Source organism: Physeter macrocephalus, chromosome 11, assembly GCF_002837175.3.
Source record: "Physeter macrocephalus isolate SW-GA chromosome 11, ASM283717v5, whole genome shotgun sequence".
NCBI classification, from domain to species: domain Eukaryota; kingdom Metazoa; phylum Chordata; class Mammalia; order Artiodactyla; family Physeteridae; genus Physeter; species Physeter macrocephalus.
The window spans coordinates 157,126,101-157,144,614 of NC_041224.1; the positions used below are offsets into that span (position 1 = coordinate 157,126,101).

Below are 18,514 nucleotides of genomic sequence, written 5' to 3' on the forward strand. Positions count from 1 at the left end.
AAAAAAAAAAAAAAAAAAAAAAAATTAGCAGTTTATAATTTTAAAATCTATGTGCTGGATGTACATAAGGGTGCTTACTATATACTTCTATAAAAGATTTTTTTAAACATTCTTTTTTCTAAAATTTATTTTATTTATTTTTGGCTGTGTTGGGTCTTCATTGTGCGTGGGCTTTCTCTAGTTGCAGAGAGCGGGGGCTACTCTTTGTTGCGGTGCGTGGGCTTCTCATTGCGGTGGCTTCTCTTGTTGCGGAGCACGAGCTCTAGGCACGCAGGCTTCAGTAGTTGTGGCTCGCGGGCTCTAGAGCGCAGGCTCAGTAGTTGTGGCGCACGGGCTTAGTTGCTCCGCGGCATGTGGGATCTTCCCGGACCAGGGCTCGAACCCGTGTCTCCTGCATTGGCAGGCGGATTCTTAACCACTGTGCCACCAGGGAAGCCCTCTTTTAAATTTTGTTTGCTGAAAATTTTTCAAAATAAAATGTTGGGAAAACTGAATACTCTAAACTTTCTAAAAGCCCCGTCTCTCAACAAAGTAGCAAAACTAAACAAACTGAAGAAACTTAAGAACTCAGCCACTCTGTGGAGAGACTTCCAGTCTCTCTCCTACTGTGAAGTACCTTCTTTCCATTGTATGTTAATATTTATTTTTCCTCTAAAGAAGAGGGTGAAGGTGAAAGCAATGATTTTCATTTGATTGTTTGGTTCTGTAAACTCAGACAGGGAGAGACTAAGGAAGTGACTACCTCTTAGGGTCTGGTGGACTATGATATTCTCAGTAATTACCTGTGTTTGGTAAGTAATATTTTGTCCCTAAAGTTCAATAATTTCAGATACTTAATATAGGATAGTGAATTAATTAGATGGTGAATTAATTTACCTATTTTTTGTGAATGGATCGAAGAAGCACTGACTGTTAATGAAACACCAGTACAGAATGAAATGTAACAATGTCCAGGACTTCAAAAGTGACCAGACAATAAGAGGCACACAGAGGCTATGGGAACAAGTCCCTCAGGCTTCCCTGATGCAACAGAACTAGGATTCCAAAGAAAATAAGTACAGGCTCTGATGGCAAAAATAAACAACAATAAATGTTATCCCAGGGAGCTTCCAATGGCCTGACAGCTCCATTTTAAGAGAAAGTCAGAAGTTAATAATAAACAGGAAAAATAAGCCAGGCTTTAGCTGACTGGAGAACAGCTCAGCTCAGTAGAAAATTATTTTATAAAGATTCTATTCAATTAGCTAAGGCATGATTCAACTTCAGTGATGAAAAGATCAGCCATACAGTTACCAGATGGGATGACGCACAGCAAGTTTGCTTTCACTGCCCAAACAGGCAGTCACTAAAATAATTTCTAACTTCTTACAAGGTATATAAATTTGGGCCAGTATAATCCTCTATAAAATGTACTCAAATATAAAATAATGGAGGTATGAGGCCGCTCAGAGGATGGGGATGCTATGGTGGTCCACAGCATCCTCTCCTACTTGGGGCTTTGCCCCCAGAGGAACAGAAGGTGCGGCTGTATCGCCCTTTGTTCATAACGTAGGTGCCACTACAGGCCTATTGTGAGAAGCCCTGTTCTTTGAGTTTCTGCTTCTGAGCAGAGGGAAGGCTTGGTGTGAGGCACCCACACAAGGAATGAATGAGCTAAAGGAAACATCGTGAAGAAGCTGACTCCTTAGAGTAGGCAAAGGACTTTGAAGTCCTAGAATCACAGGATGCCTCTGGTCGGCTAGTCAAGTCCTCTGCACAATCTGGGGCAAATGGGCAGATTCCCTCACAATCTAGAATTCCTAACAGGGAGTGCTGGGGTAAGCTGGCGTAATCCATCCATCTGAGAAGGGGCAGACTCATCCCAAAGCATCACAGGACTGACCTGCAGGAGTGGAACATTATCCCTTCCCCACTTCTGAAATCGTCAGCTTTAACTCCACAGAAGAGGTGCCCTCAATGGCTCAGAGCAGATGGAAGCCTTCTGAGAAACAGACGGAAACTGTTTCAAAGGCAAAATGAAATATGCTTTAAAAATAAATAAAGTAATAAATAAATCTAACTATTCCTCAAAATCCTAAGGCAGTAACAGGCTTGACACAAGGGATAAGAAAGGAGGTACAGATAATTGCAGTGGTCCCTTCTCTGCCCCCTCCTCCGCTGGGGGCCTGGACACCCTACTGCTCTGGTGACACTGGCTGCAGCACCCTGGGGCCTCAGGGCTCACAGGGTGGAAAATGCGGTCACCAGGGACTAAAGAACAAATACACCAGCAGCAACAGTGAAGTTTCATCATCACCTTTCCCGAGAGACTTTGAACACCAAAAGCTTTGAGCCCTCAATGCAAGAAACCTAAATCCAGAAACTCTGGAAATCTGAATGGTCCCAAAGCAAAATTTCTAAATAACACTCCTAAAGACCAAAAAAAAAAAAAAAAAAAAAAGCCGTGGGGAATCTGGAGTGTTGTTTTATTTGTTTTTTTAACCTCCTCTCTCAGATTGTACCCCTCCTACTTTGATTATACAAAAAAAAATAATTTAGTAATACTTGACTTTCAAAAATGTGGGTTCTGACATCAATCCAGTACCTAATTTCCACCCTTTCCCCTTTGACCACCAGTGCCTCTTGAAATAGGAAGTGATGGAGGCAGTTTTTCTTCCCAGAAGATCTTAGACTACAGTGATCATCATTTTGGATTGCATGGAAGTTCTTGCTGTAATGGCAAAGACACAGACTTAGAAAAGGGAAAAGAGGAGAGAAAGAGGTGGAGTCAAACCATCAGGACTAATAACACCACTCCAAAGGCAGTGAGGGCTCCCAGCCTGTGCTAGAGACCACAAAGAAACAGCAGGTGGGAATATGGCAGTGGTGAGAGGCTGGACAGAGCTTTCTCCATCCAGGAAACTGGGCTCCTTCATGGACAATGTGCTTTGCTCTCTTCCAGCCCTTTCAAAAAGTGAAGAGAGTGGGTGCCACTAAACACATCTGCAATAAAAGCTCTGGAAGAGAAGAGAACAGCAACTGAAATAATACACCTTGTACCAAAACAAAACTATTTTTAAAAGGCAACACCCAAATTTCAGGCTTTTGCCTGATGGTTTCCTCCACAGAGAGATTTTGCTGGAGTCTAAAGCCAGAAGAGCGTGAGTCAGGGACCATGGAACAGGGGCACTACACCACCATCTGCAGAAGCCTGGGAGGGGGAAAAGCTACATGGGGCAACAGTCAGGCACACCAGCCAGGGCGTGAGGGTCGGGAGCCCCATGCTCAACTTTTAGCTCTTGCCTATCCAAAACAAGAGGCCCCAGCTGGCAGCCTGCTCCAGCCACCAAACACTGCCTGCCCCCTGTCCCAGCGGGCCTTCAGCTGGTGTAGTAGATGTGGAAGTAGAGAGTCTTGTTGCGCAGCAGGGAGTAGGAGTTGTCGAACTTGAGCAGGTAGATGCCCTCGCCAGGGTAGTCGTGGCTGCCGGCCTGCACGTCTCGGTGGCTGTCCCGCCGGTACACGGGCATGACCTCCCCATAGCGGCCCCGCAGGGAGCTCCTGGAGCCTCGCTCCACGTCTCCAGCTGGGACAGGGTCTGCATGAGCAAAAGGCAGAGTGTCTGGATACGAGTTCAGAGACCAAATACGCCTACCTGAGGGTGAAAAGATGGACCAGGTAACCCAGTGGCTTTCACCCAGGGGAGATACTACTGCCCTCCTACGGGCATTTGGAAATGTCTGGTGGCCTCCGGGCCATCAGAGTGACCAGTGGGTGATACGGGCATTTAGTGCTCAAGGGTCCGGGAGTGCTAAATATCAGGATAGTACCTTCTCAACAAAGCAGTGTCTCACCCCAAATGCCAATAGTATCTGCACTGAGAAACAATGATTTAGCCTTATAGAGCCTTCCTAGCTCCAGGAGTATCTGGAAATTTCCAAGGGGGAGAAAAAGATATTTAGAAGGGAAAATTCTGACATCCTTTCATCCAACAGGTAAAAGAACTAGCTAAAGGAGGTAGGAAATGCGAAAAAGTGCTGAAATGCTGAAAGTGCTATATGGAGTGACCCCGAACGCCTACTGGTCCCCCTGAAGGGCAGCAAATAAGATCTGAGGTTCTCCTCCTTCCTGAATACATGCAGATTTCCCTGCAGACTTGCTTTTCCATGAAGAAGCAAGTTAAGGGAATGACTTAATGACTTAATCTTTCCCGTAAGATTATACGGGAAAATAAAGGAATAAGGCTAATGCTTAGAACCTACTCTTATACTACAAAACGAACAAAAAAAAGCAGCTTCAGGGCCATGTGAGTAGGCGCTGCAAGTAACAGCTGGAACAGAGCACAGAGACTATTTTTAAAACTGCTCTTGTCAACCAGCTGTGACAGTTTGGAGGGAGGAGAGAATGGGTACATTTAGCAAACTGTAATCACTCAGTTTGGTTCCAGACCAAGAATAAATGTAAATATCCCACAAGTAAGAGAGAAACATAAAATAGTCTCAGATTTATACATGTGATCTGAAAAACACTGCCCATACATACACCAGCACGGACCCACCCCTTTTCCTGCCCCCAACCTATCCCTGTCCCCAAGGAGATCTTGGGGGACATGGCTAGGTACTGATTAAAAAGAAAAGAAGCTTTCCACTAAGCCTTGATCAAAGCCACCCCATCAGAATGTTCTTTGAGGGTCTGACTTTGACCTGCATCACTCAACTTAGCTTGCCATGCTGAAAGGGATTCTTCACCTGCATTCTCAGGAAGAGAATGACTGGTACAACACAGGAAGTGATCGCTGCAAATTAGGTTGAGACAGAAGAGGAAACTGCAAATTATGTTAAAATTAAATTTACCTTCAATCTCCTCCTCTTCCTCCTCATCTTCATCCTCATCCTCACTGGAATCACTGACCTGCACCGTTATGTCAGTGCTGGTTACAGGGGTCCAGTCAAAGTAAACTCCAAAGCCAATGTCATAGTCATCGGTCGCAAACTCCCAGCAGACACGCTTCCCCTCTGGGTGGGTAGGTACCCGGATGGTCACCACCTCACCCCGCTTCACCACCAGACGGCTGTTCTTCTCTTTGCCCAGCTTGCTTTTGAATTCCTTCATCTTGGCAAAGGTCCAGATGCATGGAGGAGCCATCAGAGGTGGGGAGACTGAAAGGACAGGCAGCTTACTACTGAGAAAGAAACCCGGAGGAAATGCTGCCACACCCGGCACTTTGCTTAGGGAGGTTGTCGTACTCGAAGACATTCTTCCTACTGGCTTCCCTGACTTCTTTTCACAAGGAAGGAGAGAGCACTGCCCTGAGGTGTGTCAGCTACTCAGCTTAAGAAATAGGTCTCTTTAAGTACCATATATATACCTGGTACTCTATCCAGAATGTAATATTCAGACACTAGTTGTTTTTCCTCCTTTTGTAATATAATCACCTATGTAATCTTATGCTTTCTCCTTCCTTTCTTTCTTTCCTTCCATCTGTCTGCCTGCCTTTCTTTAAATACCCACTGGGAACCAAAAAAAAAAAAAAAAAAAAAAAAACACCTTCCACACCCCCAAAGGTCTCACCTCTCCTGTGGTCCCCCAGAAGGTCTGCAGATTCCAAATCAGCTGAAAGAATATCTACAGCTCCTGTGTGCTCAGATTGGATCATAACGATGTCCCCAGACCTTGGCAGACCATGGTACTTGGCCATCTGAACAAGAGAACTCTGGTTACGGGACATATATAAAGGCGGATTCCAGTTAGCCTCTTTCCACCTGAAGGCTGCCTCCCCTGCCCTATTACTTCCACTCTCCCAACTCACAGTTTGAGTGCTAGTCAACATTCCTGCTCTCTCCTCCAGCTACAGGTTGCTAATAAATTCTACCAACTTTTTTTTAAATGCCATCAACATGTTCCCTAGTTTAAAGCTTCTTTCTTGTTCTCTCCTGCTTTTTGCAACTTTCCCACTTCAGACTCTTCATAAAATCCTTGCCCACAAACATCCTCAAAATTTGCTACTGACTTTTCCATCGACAGCATTTCTGGGTGCAGCGTTTCTGGGCCATGCCTGCACAGTCCCTCCCTTCGGCTCCTCTCAGGACAGCTCTTGCATCTGGGCTTTAGCTCAACCTTCACTCGGCCACACGTCCTCCTGCTACAATTTCCATCCAAAGGTTACTTCCAGGTCACTGTCAAACAGTTCACCAAAGTACTGCAGAGAGAGAATCTGGCTCCTACTCTCTGGCTGCCTCTGTCTCTCTCTCTCACTCATGGCACACCTTGGATGTCTCACCCTATAGGTTGTCTCATTCACTAACAATGTTGTATAATCACAGTCTCACCTTAGACCAGCCCCAGGATTTGCATTTAAACAGTGTATTTGCTGCCAGACATCTAACTTGCATGTAAGTGCAAATATCACTTGATACTCAAAACCCTCACTGACCCATGGCAGGAGCCTGCAGTCTCTCCCTAGTGGGTTTCACTTCAAACCACTCAGATTACCATTCCCCTATTTCATGCTATTATGCCTTAATTTCCTGCTCCTTCTCCAAGCAGTTGACAAGCAACTCAAGAAGAAATGTACGCCTACTGCCAACACGGAAGAGCACATCAGTGAGACAGCAGTCCAGTTAAGGAATCAGAATTATATTTGCAATAAATGAATGAATGAATAAATGAATGCTGTAATCCTCCCAGACTATTTTCTCATAATATCTGTTTCTGAAGAGTAAGTCCTTCAGCTCTTATTTCCAATGTTAAATGAGGTAAATCAGACTTTGACTAACTTGCTTGAATGAGTCCTTCCTCTTACAGAAGTTTAAACAAAAGATTTAGTTTGCAACTTATTAGCTGCATAGACTTAGTAAAGTCGCTAACAGCTCTTAGCGTCAGTTTCCTCATCTTTAAAATGGGGACATAATGGTACCTATCTCACAGGGTTGTTCTCAGGAGTAAATGAAGTATTGTATTATGGATAAAAATGCTTTGTAAACTCTAAAGCATCATACAAATGTAACTATAATGTTCGGCATTGTCTTTACTGACACCATTTGTTATTCTAATATATATGTTAATAATGATACGAACAACCACCCCTCCATGGCAGGGAGACCACTACTACTGGTACCATTTCTATGGAATCTTTACCATAAATACCGAGTAGATCTACCACAAGAAAACTGAGACTAACACATAATCGAATGGTTAAAGTTTCCTCACATCGAGTGGATTTTAGACAACATGGGAACATTCATTATAACACTTCATTTTTTGAATAGATGCTTACTGGGTGCTAGTACAGTTATGGGCCCTGGGGAGGATACACATGATCATTCCCCAAATAATTAAACCTGAGATGACAGTGCTTTCTAATTCCAACCCATCCAAATTCATCTAAATTCTGTTGCCACAAACCAGTGCTTTTCAGAGAGAGAGTAAGAATGTGCGCCGTACCTTGCTGAGGACCTGGGCCTGGTCTGCAGACAGCAATTCCTGTTCCACCGAGGCCTGTGCCTCCATGGCACCAGCTGCCTTCTGCTGACCTTCTGTGGCATCCTCCCTCACCGGAGATACCATCTGTGGCCTCCCAGAGAAAGAGAGCATGTCAGTTCAACGACTCTTTTTTTTTTCCCGGCCGCACCGTGCAGCTTGTGAGATCTTAGTTCCCTTGTGGGATCTTAGTTCCCCAACCCGGGGACTGAACCCGGGCCCTTGGCAGTGACAGCGTGGAGTCTTAACCACTGGACCGCCAGGGAATTCCCCTCAAGGACTCTTTTCAAAGGCACAATGGTCCTGGAGAAACTCAGAAAGAAAAAAAACCTTCAAAGGGTACCCCTAACCCCTGCTTTCATCTGGCATTTGGGCCCACCATCATTTCACCTGACCACTGCCCAGGGCTGAAATGGCCTACAATGAAGCAGTGACAGCATGTGAGGGCTCAGGACTGACAACACCACATCCCAGGCTCCGAGAACCATGGTAAACACACAGCTCAGTCATCTGAGATAGACCACAGGTCTGGTTTTTATTCCTCACTCTGGGACCCATGCCATTTGCTCCGCACAGAATTTCAACAAAAGAAGAGTTAGAATCCCAGTTCTGTTCCACACATAAAGCTGCTGTTAGAAGCAAAGGAAGGAGGCCTCACCTAAGCCAGAAACTGATCACAGAACAAAGGAAGTACAGACTGATTAGCAAGGCAACCCTCTCGCCGTTATCCCAGGAGCCGTTCAGCGTTTCCATTCACACCCTATCACTGATATCCATAGCACACCCAGTTCACTTTTTTAAGCACGTTAATCTACTATCCCAATAACTTAAAACACAACTATTGGGACTTCCCTGGTGGCGCAGTGGTTAAGAATCCGCCTGCCAATGCAGGGGACACGGGTTCGAGCCCTGGTCCGGGAAGATCCCACATGCCATGGAGCAACTAAGCCCATGCGCCACAACTATTGATCCCACGTGCCACAACTACTGAAGACTGCGTGCTCTAGGGCCTGTGTGCCGCAACTACTGAGCCCACGTTCTGCAACTACCGAAGCCCGCGCACCTAGAGCCCGTGCTCCGCAACAGAGAAGCCACTGCAATGAGAAGCCCATGCACCACAACAAAGAGTAGCCCCCGTTCGCCACAGCTAGACAAAGCCCGCACGCAGCAACAAAGACCCAATGCAGCCAAAAATAAAATTAAAAAAAAGAAAACCACTATTCCAATAGTTGATTTTAAAGAAGCAAGGGAATAATTTATGCTCTCTTCCATTTCTTCTGGCTTTGGAGAGACTAGAAAGTGAGTTAAGAGCCGGGGCTGTAGCACAATACTCCAGGCCTCTTGGAAGTCTGTTGCCAACAAAAGGTGGAGTAGAGTCTTTAGACAAGCAGTTATCAAAGTATGGTCCAGGGACCCCTGGCGTCCTTAAGACTCTTTCAGGGGAGTCTGTGAAGTCAAAACCGTTTCATAATAATTCTAAAGTATTATTTGCCTTTTTTCATTTTCATCTTCTCAAGAGTTTACAGTGGAGTTTTCCAGAGACTACATGACATATGATATCACAACAGAATGAATGCAGAAGCAGATCTGAGAATCCAACTGTCTTTTGTTAAGACACACATTAAAGAGATTTACAACATCCCTCTTCTCACTAAATTATTTTTTCTTTGGAAAACAATTGTTTTTCATTAAAGACATGTTATTTATGTTAACATGTAATGAGTTCCTTATTATTTTAAATGAATGAATAACTATTTTTTAATTTTCTAGTTTTAATTACTAGTATAGTAAACATTGTAAGATATAATTCACATAAACAAAAAATTCTTTGAGGTCCTCAATAATTTTAAAGAGTGTAAAGTTTTGAGAACTGCTGCTTTAGGGTATCGTCCATTTCCTCAGACAGGCTGAGCAAACAACTGGGAAACAGCACTACAAACTGCATGGGGAAACAGAGGGCTTATTTTGGAGTTCATTAGTTTCTTCTTTCTTTCTTTTTTAACATAAACAAGAAAGATCACTCCTAGTTTATAAATTACCTCTTTCAGATAAAACAGAGCCATCTTTTGGAATATCTAAGTCACTCCAATTTACCTCAGAACAAACAAGAGGTAGTTACTATGAAAATCAGAGCTGTGGTTGATTATTCTGTGTAAACTGTAAATTGGTCTAGGCCGTGAGCCTATTTTATTCTCTTAAACCCAGAAATTAGAGACCATTTTGGTTCCTTGGCACTACTTATTATGTCTCCTCCTCTATTAGGAGGTGAGCTTGATGGCAGGGACTGGGTCTTACTCCCTCTAGACTAACAGCTTCCATAGCCAAGCTTGTCGCATGGAACCCTAAGGCCCTTTGAACTCTGATCTCATCTCCTAGAATGACCTCCTCTTGCCTTGCCCAGTCCACACCAGTCACAATGGCCTGTTGAATCTCTGAGAGTCCTCAAGCACCTCAAGCACTCCCCCACTGAGGGTCTGGGGGCCTGCTATGGCCTCAGCCTAGAATACTCTTCCCCCAGTTACTCAGGGCTTCCTTCCGTCCTTCAGGTTTCTGCTCAGCCATCACTTTCGGAGAGGCTTCCCTTCCCTGGCTCATCACTCTTTACACCCTTACCCTGCTTCATTTTGCTTCACTGCACTGATGACTGCCTGACATATTATATACCATATTTTGTTGACTGCGAGATGCATATTTGTTTTCAGATTTTAATACAACTGAAATACAGGATGTCCTAAAAACTGGTGGTATCTTAAAACTGCCGTGGGCCTGGAGTGACACAGAATCCCTCCTCAGGGGATTTGCATTTGCTTCTGCCAGGGCTTGGGAATGCTACCAACTGAGGTGACTTGAATTATGTTCTGTTTAATAGTTTTGTTTGGACCACACTGGCAGAGTGAATTTACACAACAGACTTGTGGCTCATATTCTCAGGGGAGGTATTTTTCCCCCCTTACACAGTGCCAAGGTTGAGACATTCAAGTTGCCCTGCTCTCCTTTTCTGTGTGGAGCAATCTCTTTCCTCGTTTCTCTTTTCACTGAAGGTGCAGGCTTTTGCAGGAAGTCTCTTATTAGCCTATCTTGGGCATTCTTTCCTTTCTTGGTGGTATAAAAAAATAACAGTACAGGGCTTCCCTGGTGGCGCAGTGGTTGAGAGTCCGCCTGCCGATGCAGGGGACGCGGGTTCATGCCCCGGTCCGGGAAGATCCCCCATGCCGCAGAGCGACTGGGCCCGTAAGCCATGGCCACTGAGCCTGCGCGTCCAGAGCCTGTGCTCCGCAACGGGAGAGGCCACAACAGTGAGAGGCCCGCGTACCACAAAAAAATAAAAATAAAAATAACAGTACATCTTATAGTTGATGACAACTTAGATTCTATGAAATACGATGTATACTTTTTTTCCATCTACCTCCCCAACTAGAATATAAGCTACATGAGACCTGGGATGTGGATTGTCTGTTCATTTGTGGTATCTTCAGTGCCTAGAACACTGCCAGGTAATAGCAGGCTCTCAATAAATATCTGTTGAATGAATAAATGAATAAGTTAACTTTTGTTTGGGAACAAAAGGACTATTCAGAATGTGAGAACACAATAGTTAATCTGACCATCAGCCTGACCTTACTGTATATGGCATCTAAAATGTAGTTTCTTCTTTGCCTTTGTGCATGCTACTTTGCACAAATATGGTTCTGCTTATTTTAAAAATATTTTAAACAGGACATGCACAGCTACATAAATTTAATATTCACATTAGCATTTTATGCTCTGAAGAATTAGTGAAAGGTACTTTGGGAAAGATAAATTGCAAATCACTTGATGCAGATGATAAACCATGTAAAGGAAAAACTCTCACTGTAAGCCTTCTGGTTTATGCTAACCCAGAGCAGGGAGGCCATCCCAAAGGGAGGGAGAGATTGGCCAGCCAGCCTCACTAGAAAAGATCGAGAGTCACGCTGTTTCCATTTCTAAAATATACAAAACACAAACACCAGACTTCAGGCATCATGCATGCTGGATTTTTTTTCTTCACACATTAGATTTTAGAAATAAAACTTGAAATTTTTAACTCCTTTTTCCTAAGAATAGTCTATATTCTTCACTCAAAAAATTTATTTACTCTTAGTATGAAAAAATCAGCTCTGTACCAAAAGCCATCCCCCAAGGATCCTTCAAATCAACACGTGCAGGGACTTCCCTGGTGGTCCAGTGGTTAATACTCTGTGCTTCCACTGCAGGGGGCAGGGGTTCGATCCCTGGTCAGGGAATTAAGATCCCGCATGCCACGGGCCGTGGCCATGGAACAAACAAACAAAAATCAACATGTGCAGAAAAAGCGTGGTGGCAGGAAAACGGAAGGACAGAAGGACACTCTTCTCACAGGATTTGATGAGAACATGAATTATCTCAAATAATCAATGCCTGGAGGAGGCTATGTCTTCTAAAAGTATCCTTATATGTAATAACCTAGTAGCTCTAAGCATAGAACTCAAAACCCTTCTGTTGCTACTTATGAGAAATAAGGTTTAGAGTAAACAAAACTAAAGCTGTGTGAACTTGAGAAAATTATTAAATTCACTGTTTCATTTTCCTCATCTTAAAAAAAAATACTTTATTCGGTTTGTTATGAGGATTAACTGAGATAATACATTTTTTTTTTTTTTGCGGTACGCGGGTCTCTCACTGTTGTGGCCTCTCCCGTTGCGGAGCACAGGCTCTGGACGCGCAGGCTCAGCGGCCATGGCTCACGGGCCCAGCCGCTCCGCGGCACGTGAGATCTTCCCGGACCGGGGCACGAACCCGTGTCTCCTGCATCGGCAGGCGGACTCTCAACCACTGCGCCACCAGGGATGCCCCTGAGATAATACATTTTAACACCTAGTACAGTATTGAGTGGACAGAAATATTTGATAAAAAGTAACTATTTTATTATCATTATTACAGAGAGGCATTCAATAAAGGGTGGCTATTATATTATTATCACCAACTGTATTAAAATTATATTAATTATTATTTTCCATTGTCTGAATTCTGGAGGAAAAAGTTTTATTTCATATACAAAGGTAAGAAGAGAGAATTTCTACTTAAGAAATAACATTTTTAAAATATCATGGGACTTCCCTGGTGGTCCACTGGTTAAGACTCCACGCTTCCACAGCAGAGGGCACAGGTTCGATCCCTAGTCGGGGAACTAAGATCCTGCATGCTGTGTGGCGTAGCCAAAAGAAAAAGAAATCTTGACATATCCCCACCCCCGGCAATCAACTTTGGGTGGGGCATGGAGACCACAGGCTCTACTGGACAATACTGCACCATGAGCTGATCAGTTGGACTATAATATTCACTAGCTCAGCATTCTCCAAAATAACAGTTTTTCATTAATTATTCCATTAATGTTTCGTGGCTTCCACTTATTCTAGGGCTCAGTACTATTATTCCCTTTCTGCTATATACTCTGATATCAGTGATGGCAGGAGGATGAGATGGGTGGAGAGGGAAATTAAGAATGACAACCTGAAGATCATCATCGTGGTTTAATCTGAAAATTACATAATAAAAAACTGCCTCCAACACTGTGTTTGTGTGTGTGTGCATTTTATGGGTAAAAACCAAACACATGTTCTCTTGAAAGTCCACCTGTGGACACTCTTTTTCTTTCTTTTTTTTGGGGGAGGGGGGGCTGCGCTGGGTCTTCGTTGCTGTGCGCTGGCTTTCTCTAGTCACGGCAAGCAGGGGCTACTCTTCGTTGCGGTGCACAGGCTTCTCATTGCGGTGGCTTCTCTTGTTGCAGAGCATGGGCTCTAGGCGCGCGGGCTTCAGTAGTTACAGCATGTGGACTCAGTAGGTGCGGCACATGGGCCCTAGAGTGTATGGCCTTCAGTTGTGGCGTGTGTGCGGGCTCAGTAGCTGTGGCACACGGGCTTAGTTGCTCCACGGCATGTGGGATCTTCCCAGACCAGGGATCGAACCCATGTCCCCGGCATTGGCAGGCAGATTCTTAACCACTGTGCCACCAGGGAAGTCCCTGGGATCCTCTAATGTTTTAACATTTGAACCTGGTCTTCAAGAGGAGATAAATGAAGACACTACACTATTTGTTACAGTTCTATTCTGTGAGAGTTAAAGAAAATTTTATAACCTGAAATAGACCTGCATTCCCCCTAAACACACTTAAGGATTGATTAATTAATGACAAAACACTCCATACTCTTCACTTCATCTTGTCTTCCCCCTTAAAGTCACGGTTTACTTCTTTCATCAATTACTATCTCAGAAGATAAAACCCCGAGAAGCATTATATCCAAAGTAGTTGCTGTCCCTACCTGTAGGGTGAGGAATGGGGTTCTGGATCAGAGGCAGAAGCTGCTAGAGAGGTGACCTTGGTGACTTCTAGATCTTCATTCTCTAGAAAATCACGGGAAGAAAAATTCAATACTGGAGAAGGAACACAATCATAATTATCTTGTATCTTTTTTAAAAATCTGGCAGTTTCAACCAACTTTCTCTTTCTAAAAATAATCTAGGCACAAACTTTATACTCTGGGAGGCCCAGTACATAAATTATTTAAGTCATCACATCCAAGTATTCTCAGACCATTATAACCCACTCATAAAAAAAATAAGTCATTTTCCAAAACAAGTCCCCACAGAATTCATCCTAATTCAAGGATCACATTTCACAGAAAGCAAATGGTTAAACTAGGCAGAACGTAGAGGACAGAATGGAATGTAGAATGAAATGAACTGGAATTCAGTGCCAAAGTAGAGAGTGCCACCTCTACATTTGATCAGCTCACCTCACTGTATCCAGGGTCAGGTAAAGGATTTTTGTAATTTCATTCATTTACTCAGTCACTCATTCACCAATGACTTACTGAATAACTGCTGGGCATCGTCAAGGAATATACAGGTGAAATGTAGAACAAAGACCAGTTTCCCAGGCTCACAACAAGCCTGTGACTGGTATTACCATTGCCATTTTGCAGGTAAGGAAACTAAGGCATAGAGATAGGATGCAAACCCAGGCAATTATGCTCTTAACCATTAGGTGTTACTAAGTTTCATGGTGTATTCATTTAGCCTTTCCATGAGCACTCAGAGAAGCATATGGTTTAGTGTATTTAGATAACCCCCGGTGAATCTCCTCTAGTTAAGACAGCAAAAAAACTGAAGCCCAAAGTTCACTTCTCAATATAAAATATAACTTATTGATGTAAACCTCAAACACTGAAAATTTCAGAGTTTGGTAGCAACATAAAAGTATAAATGACAGGTAAATATTTGTGATTCAACTTTAGTCTCCTTTTTTTTTTTGTATGTGAATAGGATCTATTTTCTTTTTGTCAACTCACATTCTCATAGGTAGAAAGAACTTACAGCTTATGCCACTTGATTTTCCTCTTGTGAGATAACAGAAAATACATATATTAGTTTCTGCCCGCAGTTCCTGGCACAGAACTAAAACCTTTATAATTCCCTAAGTGATTAGAGCACTATGAGTACCTTTTATTCTAATATTTGGTCTTTGACTTTGGTTCCTGCCACAGAGTTCCTGAATCCCATGGAATTTCCTGGGTGATAACAATGTCTCTTGTTCTAATGAGGTGCCTCTTGGGCCCCTACATGGGGGCTGGTAACGAGAAAGACGAAGCCATGATTAGAAGCTTGGGATTTTCAACCCCACCACCCATTCTCCAGAGAGGGGAGAGGGGCTGGAAATGGAGTTAATGATTGATCACACCTACATGATGAAGCCTTCATAAAAATCCCAAAAGTACTGGGTTTGGAGAGCGGCCAGCTCAGTGAACACATCTCTATAGCAGGAGGGTGACCCACCCCAACTCTGTGGGGACAGAAGCTCCTTTGCTTGGGACCCTCCCAGACCTCTGTATCTGACTGTTCATCTGTAACCTTTACCATATCTTTTAATAAACTGGTAAACATAAGTGTTTCCTTGAGTCCTCTGAGCTGTTCTGGCATTTAATCAAACCCAAGGGGGAGGAAGTCATGGGAACTACCAATTTGTAGTCAAGTCTGACAGAAGTTGTGGGTAACCGGGGGAACTACTACTGGCGATTGGCGTCTGAAGTGGGATGGGAGCAATCTTGTAGGATTGAGGCCTTAACCAGTGGGATCTGACACTATCTCCAGGTAGATGGTGTTTAGAATTGAGTTAAATTGTAGGACACCCAGCTGGTGTTGCAGAATTGCTTGGTGTGGGGAAAAAACTCCACACATCTGGTGTCAGAAGTGTTGAGAGTGTGGCTGTGTGAGAGAGTAAAGGAGAAACACAGGAGGACTGAGGTTTTCTTTACACCTCTCAACAAAGGAACTGAGTCTAAGACAAAAGTCAGACGTTCCCCAGGGTCCCCTAGTCTGTGAAGAGGCCCTTTTCACAAAGAGATAATGAGAATAGAAAGTTCTTTCCTATGTTGACCTAAGTAAAATTTGCTTCCTAATAAATTCTGCTCTTCGATCACTACTCCCCACAATATCCTTTCAAATATTTACAGCCTGCTATCACATTTCCTGCAAGTTCCTTCCCAGGCCGACCATCTCCAGTTCTCTCCATCATCTCTTTGTTCCATTTCAAGAAAAGAGCTAAAATGGACAACTTTTTCAGATGAGTTCTAAACCATGCAGAGTACATGGAGACAATCATCTCTTAATAAGGACACAGTATTTCTTGACGTAAGACATTAACTGGGCACTAGATTTTTTTAACTGCAAACTTAGCCCGTTGGCCTAAATAAGTCAATCAAGATCTCCAAGGGCTTATAAAAATAAACTTATTCCAAGCTCAGTCTCTCCTATGCTCTATTTTTGAAACAGATTTTTGGAAAATAACTGACTTCTTAACTTAAATGCAGGACTTCATGTATCCGTATTATTGATTTTAAATTAGGTTTTTGAAATGACACAAGTACATGCTTTGCACATTGTAGAACAAATTAAATACAGATAAGAAAACATTCTGCATTTACCCTTCCAGACTTTAATATACAAATAATCCATTAGCCAGTGTAGAAAAATCAGGAAATACAGACTAGAAATAAACAAAACAACCAAACACAATCCCACTAGCCAAAAATAACCATTGTTAACATTTTGGTGCATATCCTTTCAGAAATATATTTATACATATACATACACATATATGTGCATATTTATATGTATTACATATGTAGATAAATGTATACGTATATACATCTATATATTTATATATTTCCCCCCTATCCCCAGCAATCACCTTTGGGTGGGGCATGGAGACCACAGGTTCTACGGAACAATACTGTACCATGAGTTGATCAGTTGGACTATAATACCTACTAGCTCAGGTATGAATACAGCTTTTCATTAATTATTCCATTAATGTTTCATAGTTTCTACTCATTCTAGGGCTCAGTACAAATATAAATGTATATATAATATTTATATATGTATATATTACATAAATATTTATATAAAAATTCTATTTATATACCTATATTTCCAAAAGGACATGTACCTAATGTTATTGAACATTATTCATGAAAATTTTTCAGGGTCAATAAAAATGGGACTAAAAAAATAATTTTAAATGGCTGCATATTATCCCATAGGCTGTACCATAATTTCTTTAACCAATCCCCAAGCCCCTATTGTTAGAGCTAGACTCTGTTTCAAATCTTTCCCTGTTATAGAGAATGATGTTATATTAGAGATGTCTACAACCTTCTCTTAAGAACTTTGCCTGTTCACAGCCTTGAAGGGGCAGTCCTGTGACCAGGGAACACTATGTTGGCTATTGGTTTTGGGTGAACATCTGCCCCACAGTTTCCAATTCTCTTCCCCCAAGTCTGGGGTTGGTACCAGAGACCAAAACAAACTGTGAAGAGCCTCAGTCGGGTCAGGGACTGAGGCTACCTTTTGGAAGAAGCCTTTGCATGCCATGCAAAAGCAGATGACTAAGCAGAGGAGACAACTGTCAGAGACAGAAAATAAGGCATTCAAGCAAAAAGAAACAAGGCGTGGTGGCGTCCAGGCAGCTGGTGTCAGGTGAACCCGGATTAGGGACAACCAAAGAAAGCTGCACCTTGGTCTCCTCTGAGCCAAAAGCTGAGCGCTGGATTGTCATTTTATTATTTACAAGAGTTCTGGATACAAATTTATGTCAATTGTATGTTATAAATACCTGCTTCCACTCTGTGATTTACCTTTTCACTCTTCTAATGGTGTCTGTCCTTTGATGAACCAAAGTTCTTAATTTTAATGTAGTCAAAATTTATCAATCTTTTCCTTTATTAGTCTTTGTGTGTCCTGTTTAAGGTGTCTTTCCCTACACTGAGATCAAGAAAATATTCTCCTTTATTATCGTCTAGGAGCTTATTGTATTTTTTTTCACATTTTGATCTACAATCCAACTAGAGTTGATTTTTTGTGTTTATGGTGTGTGAGATAAGGATCAAGGTTTTTTTTCTTTTCCTTCTTTCTCTTAGGATATTCAATTTTACCAGCAATATTTACCATTCTTGCCCCACTACTCTACAGTACAATGTTTATTGCAAATGAAAGATTTTGTTTCTAGGCTTTTACTCTATTCCTAGGGCTTAACTGGGCTATTCTGTAAAAGCCTTAAAATAAGTCTTGATTGTAAATCAACTATATTTCAATAAAACTTTTTTTTAAAAGTCTTGATACCTGATAGACCAAATCTTCCCATCTTGTTGTTCTTACTTGAGTGTCTTTGGTATTTATGGCCTTTCATTTCTATATATATTTTAGAACCAGCTTGTCAAACTCCACCCAAAAGGCCCACCAAAACCCTCTAGGATTTTTATTGGGATTGTATTTTATCTATAAATCAAGTTGGGGAGAATTGACATCTTTACAATACTGAGTCTTCCAAACTAAGAATATGGTAGATCCTTCCATTTACTTATTCTTTAATTTCTCTCAATAATAATGTATTATAATCTTCTGCATAAAGTTTTTGCATATATTTTGTGAGATTTTTTTTTTTTTTTTTTTTTTTGCGGTACGTGGGTCTCTCACTGTTGTGGCCTCTCCCGTTGGGGAG

At 42.4% G+C, this 18,514-nt stretch overlaps 1 protein-coding gene across 2 annotated transcripts in view; it reads right to left on the reverse strand.

Moving 5' to 3' along the window:
• Nucleotides 1-19: 19 nt before the first annotated feature.
• TMED8 (transmembrane p24 trafficking protein family member 8) overlaps nt 20-18,514 on the reverse strand; it is a 27,134-nt gene continuing 8,639 nt past the window's right edge. Inside the window, exons 2-6 of one of the 2 annotated variants that reach the window (XM_007106987.4) lie at nt 13,779-13,860; nt 7,423-7,552; nt 5,551-5,677; nt 4,833-5,138; nt 20-3,577 (exon numbers count right to left, since the gene is read on the reverse strand). In XM_007106987.4, coding sequence (XP_007107049.2) covers nt 3,360-3,577; nt 4,833-5,138; nt 5,551-5,677; nt 7,423-7,552; nt 13,779-13,860 — 863 coding nt within the window. In that variant the 3' untranslated portion in view covers nt 20-3,359. The remainder of the gene's footprint in view (nt 3,578-4,832; nt 5,139-5,550; nt 5,678-7,422; nt 7,553-13,778; nt 13,861-18,514) is intronic. The other variant, XM_028496231.2, reaches the window with a different exon arrangement.